The 7,272-nt window shown below is 44.2% G+C and overlaps 1 protein-coding gene across 1 annotated transcript in view; it reads right to left on the bottom strand.

Annotated features, from left to right (window-relative positions):
* sepsecs (Sep (O-phosphoserine) tRNA:Sec (selenocysteine) tRNA synthase) overlaps positions 1 to 7,272 on the bottom strand; it is a 12,122-nt gene continuing 4,850 nt past the window's right edge. The window contains exons 5-12 of the mRNA XM_050066765.1: positions 6,312 to 6,470; positions 5,946 to 6,099; positions 5,754 to 5,856; positions 5,505 to 5,634; positions 5,114 to 5,205; positions 3,109 to 3,202; positions 2,837 to 2,927; positions 1 to 703 (exon numbers count right to left, since the gene is read on the bottom strand). Coding sequence (XP_049922722.1) covers positions 439 to 703; positions 2,837 to 2,927; positions 3,109 to 3,202; positions 5,114 to 5,205; positions 5,505 to 5,634; positions 5,754 to 5,856; positions 5,946 to 6,099; positions 6,312 to 6,470 — 1,088 coding nt within the window. The 3' untranslated portion in view covers positions 1 to 438. The remainder of the gene's footprint in view (positions 704 to 2,836; positions 2,928 to 3,108; positions 3,203 to 5,113; positions 5,206 to 5,504; positions 5,635 to 5,753; positions 5,857 to 5,945; positions 6,100 to 6,311; positions 6,471 to 7,272) is intronic.

The raw sequence follows: 7,272 nt of genomic DNA, 5'->3' as shown, positions 1-7,272 counted from the left end.
GAGACTTAAGATGGGTTTAATTAGGAGACATAACACACAGAAAGTACATGCCATATAAATGGTTGATCCATTATCCATTTAACGAAACATTTTCAGCATATACAGACAACAATCCAACGCTTTGGTCTAACTATAGATCAGTGGTGAACGACCATATGCTCCCGAGGAGCATTTGTATGCAGCTTGTGTCCTTACAGTATCTACTAATTAGCTTCACAGAGGAGGGAATTAATCAGTGACATCAGCTCGTGTCACTTTGTTTGTAATCCTGCACGCAGTTTCATCGCCAGCTGTTGCTGCTGAGCTCGAGTCTTTGACCTGATAACAAAATCTGGATTGATAATCCATAGGTGAGTTCAAATCACAGTGAGAGTAAAGTTCAGGCAGCAGAGGGCTCAAACGAAGCAGAACTCACTTCGTCTACACTTCCTGTTAAAGTTACTTCAGCTCAGTCAGTGCCTCTCCATTAGTGCCCTCCTGGCTCTGTGGAAGCACTGGCGAACTACTTTTCCTGCTGTCTCCCTCTTTCTTCAGGGTCTTCAGGCACTTGTCAAGCCTTTTGACGCACAGTGTCACATCTTCTCGAGTGATACCCACAGCTGCGGCGGCATTGAGATAAGGACAGGGGTATGCCTCAGAGTGCGACATGAAGCCGCGAAACGTGTGTCCGCTTACGGTCTGCTCCTTGCCCAGTGGTATCACCCTAGAGACATGGGTGAAAAACAAGGATAATGTGGCAGAATAATGATTATTTAACCTCCTGGAACACAACTACAATTTCTTACCTTTAAAAACTATGACCTTGCTAAGGCCTGAGTTATTCACTTGAAATATAACGACTAATATTTAAACAAAAAAGTGGACAAATTAACTGCAGTGAAGGCAGCAGCCTAGGCATTCAATTAAAACATTTACTACACTAAACTAAACATTTTCTAACTATCTATCTGACTAGTCTAATTAGAAGTGCTGCATTATTTTGCTTTCACCAACAGCCCCATCACCCACGACTCTGTGCCTCCTGTCTATCACATCTAACGTGTGGGAAACCATAAAGTGGTACTTACAAGAATTTTTCAAAGATGATCTTTCCTCACTTACACAGAAAACGCTACTGTTAATGTCATATGTGATGTATATTTCACTGGAAATGCTTAATATTTCTGTGTTGAATTATTCACTCTCGTCCTTGCTACGTTTTGGTCTCCACCTCCTGAGGAAAAGGTCTGGCACTTTAGCTGCTAAACGCTCCAATATGTTCCTTAGCTCCATTTGGTGCTGGGCAGGTGGAGTACAGTGGGATTTTACTGCTGAAAACCGCTAACTGTTGCAGCTGCCGAAAACACTATGAGAGCCGTAAGAGTCGACCGGCAAACCGTAACAATAAGCTGAAATATGCAGGGGGAATTGCAGAGTGCAGAACTGCGTTGTTAATATTGATTATAGTGGTTTTAAAGTGCAAATTCCTTTAATGGAGATCATACTTGGCCCGGCTTGATGGCTTCCCATCTGGCCAGGTAACCATTAGCAGTTAGCATGTGATTCATTGTGTCATTTGAGCTTCAAGATCCTCACATGACAGCTTTACCTCACAAGTCAGCTACTGCAAGTTAAAAAAAAAAGTGTCCTTTACAAACTCATAGAAGCAGAAATGAGAGGAATGATGCTTTACTATGAATGTATTGCAACCTTTAAGTGTTTCAGATGTGGATATCTGAAGTGAGAAACAGGTCAACTTTTGAGCTGCAGTTGGTATACTGTAAACAATACACATGCTGCTGAAATTTGGCAGGGTTTCCCCACCGTCAGCACAGTTTAGACTCACTTTAATGTGAAATCAATTACTGGCAAGCTATTAGGACTACGGGGATGAGAGAGACCATTACGGTTGAGAAATGCATTGTAATAAGATGTAGATCTCCGTTAATATGTTGTATAGCTCATGGCTGATGTGAAAACAGCCAGCTCCCTCGCACGGTAATCGTGGTAATCGCTGAATCACTTCTTGTAATAAACATGCATCATATCCTGCGATAAAGTAGAAACAGTGTGTGTCATTGAAGCATGAATCTATAAAGTCGCTGCATCTCATTGTGTATGCTACTGAGATACAAGGATAAAAGATTTGAGGAAGCGTTGTGCTCTGACCATGGGAAAATGCTCGCTTGAAAGAAATCAAGAGTGAGGACGGAAGTGAGGTTATTTCTTTGATGCTTTTAAAATCTGAACAACACAAAACATGCATGACACAATGACATAAATAAATCATTCATTCAGGATATTTAAAATATTTAGATGGGCTTCCATGCTTGGTCAAAAACCACTGAAAGGAAAAAGGGAAAAAACAAATGGCAGAAAGCATTTTGGTGCGACTGAGGCAGAAGGAAACAATGAAGGACTGGCAAATCCTCCTCCCGCCTGCTAAGGAATAACACCACCAGTGGGAGCGAGAACATGGCTGTCACTGCTTGTGCCTGCTGTCGCGGTGGAGACGACAGAGCTCTGCGGATCGTAATGGAAACATCAGGTTAAATTAGGATGCAGCTCTGATAGGATGGGCAGTCTAATCATCTAAAGTAGTTTCTGCTCCACCAGATTCAGCAGATCCATCTGGCTGATTACTGACTTCCACTGGCCATTTTGTCTGGCAACGCACAATTCATCCACACATTTTCGAGGACACACACAAACCCATTTTTTTAATTTTATAACAGATGGACTCTCTACTCAAAACACACATGAACACAGGCGCCTCCTTATTCTCCTGTTTGTTTTTTTTATTCCCCACCATGTTTCCATTTACAGGCCAGATTGTGGCCCTTCAAAGTTTTCATACCTGGCTCCTGACACTTGCCGCGTGAACAACATGGAGCCCAGCTGAGTCACCGCCTTGTCGCTCCCAGCCTGGAGACCATCCAGAGACATGGCTGGAGGAAAGAGGTGCCACACCCAACATACATACACAAATTCACATGAAATGTACAAGACTTAAGACTAATACAGGGTCAGAAATGTGACTTTCACCGCTCAAAACACTCCCAAAATAAACCAAAATACATTAATACAGCTTGTAGACGTGCTGGTCTGCAGCCAGTGCATTGTGCTTACCCAGTGAAATGGGGTTATGTGGGGTGTGAAGCAATCTCTCCCCGTGTGCAGAGGCTAGACTCTTCAGCTCCTGAGCCAGGAACAAATAAATCTCCTGCAGGACATGCACACACAGAGAAGACGCATGGAGAGACAGAACTAGAGAGAGCAGGGGCCATGCGAAGGAACTATAAATAGACACACAATGCTCCTTTCTTATTTTAGCAGCAGCAGCCTTGGTTTTATTGCTAATCAAGCAGATTTACCTGCAGGCAGGCCGGTCCATGTTCAAACCCCTCCCTTCCCTTCCCCCTTCCTAACTGTGTGTGTTTCCTTCTCAGCATCAACACAAGCAATGTGTCCGCTTCCTTTCCCTCTCTGGCCAGGATCTTCACTCCCATCACACATCCACCTCTGGGATCAATTAGAGGTGCAGGAGAGGCGGAACACGTGCTTTTATCCTGAGACTTTAAGATCAACATGTTTAAAATATGCTGACAAAGCGTGTTTGGTTCAGAGTGTGCGGAAACAGAATAAGGGCAACGTACACAGGTGTTAGGAGCCCCGGGCCTGGCGGGGAAGAGCTGCACTACAACAAATCGCAGTGTTTTTGTTGCTGGCTAAGATTCCCCAGTGAAGCATTGCACATTAAAGGATCTGCTCTCTGCAACAGTGGGTGTATATGTGTGTGTGTGTGTGTGTCTAGTGCGTACTCTGCTGACTCATACTTTCCTAATTTGAAAGCATCAAGAAGGAAAATATTTTCTCTGTCATGAGTCAAACACAAACAGCCTTTCAATGATGTCAAGTGTCTCTAAGTGTCCCTTGTTCTCCACTAACAATGGGTGACTTTATCATCCCTGGAGAGGAGGGGTGCAAGTGGTGGAGAGAGTGCACGGCTACGTCTCTGCAGACAATAAGTGCGTGTGTGATGACTAAAGCCCGTCCGAACCAAAAAGCACACATCATCTGCTGGTTCTTTGCAACATCTAGACACTTTTCGAATGATTACATGAGGCTGTAAATGAACATTAACAGATGAAATGTCTGAATTATTTAAAGCTTCTGACCCCATGGGGGGTGTGTGAGGAAATCACTCACTTCTGCAGACACTATGGAAAACTGGTCCTGTACATTAAATATGCATGATGTGGACCAAGAGGAATCAATAAGCCTTGATGGCATCGGGTCATGCGAGAGGCCAGAGGTATTTCCTAGATGTATATTTCAGTCGGTTTTTACGCAGATTTCATTCGGGGTGCTGAATGCCACCTTGTAAGAGCGTCATTTTTAAGTTGAGATACAGTTTATAATGATTGCTAAATTTACTTACAGAGCATGTTATAAAACTAGATGTAATCCATCTGAGGTTCCTTCTGAAAAATGTCCTCTTTCAATTTTTAAAGATTAAACAAGACTAATGTCTGTATCTGTACGAGGTCTGAGCATCAATAGAAACAGATTTAGTCCAGTACATTTACAGTACGCCTATGGTACAGCAGTTTAGAGGTGTGAGAATGCTGCAGTGCCTACCATTTGAAGAGGGGGATGCTGCATTGTGAGCAAGTCTGCTTTAAAGCAGGGAGCCACCAGGGGATGTTTTCTGAAACTTCTGGATCAATTTTATCTTCCTATAGCGTACTCCTCCCTCTACAAAGCTCATTGCTCGCTCAAGTTGAAAGTCTCATTCCTCAGTCAGTGTGCAGGTAAAGAGCTACACACACACACACACACACACACACACACACACACACACACACACACACACACACACACACACACGCAGTCATAGCATGTGATCCCCTGCAATTCAATACAACTTATGTAAGCTGCTCGTTTGAGTCTTCGGGGGAAAGATGTTGACACAGCACGCACAGAAACATATTCAGCCTGACGTTGCTGCAGTGTTTTTGTACCGATCCATACTGTTCTGATCACACCATCTGGAGGCATCCTGCAGATATCACAGCCCACCTGAAGTATGTGACAAGCTATATTTAAAAAGGTGATGCGTGAGTGCTCTCACCTTTCTTTCTGATAGGAGTTTCTTGTAGCCGCTGGCACCCAGAGTTAGAAGGGTAATGAGGACGTCGAGGGAAGGTGAGGCCGATGCGCGACCTGGACAGAGAGGGCAAACACGTGACTTTATTAAGCAGCAATAAAAACACGAGAATCTGCTGTGTGCAAAAATAATTAAAGGAATAAATATTCACGCCTTGCGTCTCATGTATGTCCTAAAGTCATCGTATTTAACATAGTGTAGATCTAAATGTACCAGTCATATGGAGATTACAATTGCAATAATATAGGAAAAGTAAAAAGAAAAGAAGAAAATTAAATCAAATACACATGCATTTTACATTTTACCTCCATTATCTCACTTTATGCAGCTGAGCCACAGTACTGTTATTACTCACCTGGGTACATCTTGCTTATCTCTTGTATGAAGGACTCATCAAAACCTGCAATAATGGCGCCACCTACTGGAACCATGAAGTTCTTGTCCAAGCTTTGCACAAAGGCATCAATTCTTCCGACACGAGCCCCCTGAGGAGAGATGGCCGAGAGACAACTAAGCAAACATATCTGCCACCAATGAGCAAAGGACATATGACAGTAAAGACACCTATGAATACGAGATGGGACTGGGAGTGACAGGTACCCACCTGTTGTATAAGATGCATGCACTTGGACGACTGTACTCCGTATGCATTGTTAACTATGTGGGGAATGTTATGATTGGCACACATGGTGGCCAGCTCCTCGAGCCTGAAAGACAACATGATAATGACAGTGAATGATTAATGCGAGCACGCTGTGGCAGATGTGAGACGCCGTGTCCGCGCTTTTCATTTTACCTGTCAGGGACCCGCGGGGCAAAGCAGGACGTTGTCGAGTGAACGCACAGGATGTTCTCGGCTCCGAGCTCTTCGATTTTGCGCTCAACTGCTTCCAAGTCTGTCCGCAACTCGTCGCCCTCAAGAACGTTCTCCACCACCACCGGCTCAAAGCCTGTTAGAACAGTCAGAGATGAGCGAGAGGCAGTGAAAGCCCTCAGGTGTGATTGTGTCTAGTAATACAACAGAAACTTTACAAGGCACTACTTCAGAGAGATCCCCCCCCCCCAAAAGAAATCACTGTCTACTATCATATTTCTGACACCAATCCAGCGTGTGAGCAGGATGTGAGGGCGACAGGGCATCGGACGCTGATGTCATTATCACCTGCTGTGATCATGGCTTTGAAGCAGGACTTCTGGTCGATGCGAGGCCAAATGATGTAGCGAGCCTTGGGTCTTCGGTGACGAAGGGTTAGGAAGCACAGCGTCAAGCTCATTCCTGTTGCCATGGGAACTACAAAGCAGCTTGCCACACTCCGGACACCTGTTATCCAAAGGGAACAAAGAATGCTTATTGTGTGTTATTACACACAAAGTTAAGTGTATGTCTCTCCACCGAATTATCTGCAGAGGTCTCGTCCTCTCAAAACAAACAGACCAGTTTTTACCATGAGCTGAATTGCCCACAGGGGTCTCTTCCTCTCCAGAATAAACAGAACCGGTGATTTAAACCAGTAAAAACACTGAATGAAGCAGTTTCATGTCACAAATCAGTATTTCTCCAACACTGACTGGCATGTCGGAGGCAAGCCACTAGCCCAGCACCTGCTAATGCGTGCTCACCTTTTATCTCTGATAACTTAGGATCCAAAGGTTCAGAAGGCTTTTTACCGGGACACCAATTACCCAAAGAGGTCTCTTCCTCCCCAAAACAGTTTTTCCGACGCTCTCATCACAACTGTGGCTAATGCTAAAACATGAATGGCCCTATCTAGAGCCCATGTTTGGTTTGTCTGTTCTGGGCTGCTGCAGAAACATGGTGGTGCAACATGGCGATCTCTATAGACGAGGACCCCGACCCCTATGTGGATATAAATGGCTTATTCTAAGGTAATGAAAACACAACGATTCTCCGAGGACTCCGGGGGGTTTTTCTGACCTAATTGTATTGCGGAGTTTTGCACAGCGGCGACCAGATCTTTGCTCTCAAACCACAAAAAAAATGTGATGGCACAACAGTCTCCTTCAGTACATTATTCTATGCTTTCTTTTGATTTTCACATTGGCTAGTCATCCTGTTTAATTTGTCTTCTGATTAAATCGGAACCGTTGAAACAAGTTGTAGG

The sequence above is a fragment of the Epinephelus moara genome, chromosome 17 (assembly GCF_006386435.1).
Source record: "Epinephelus moara isolate mb chromosome 17, YSFRI_EMoa_1.0, whole genome shotgun sequence".
In the NCBI taxonomy this organism is placed as follows: domain Eukaryota; kingdom Metazoa; phylum Chordata; class Actinopteri; order Perciformes; family Serranidae; genus Epinephelus; species Epinephelus moara.
The sequence above is the reverse complement of the archived record's forward strand: the minus strand, read 5'-3'. Positions and strand labels throughout refer to the sequence as shown.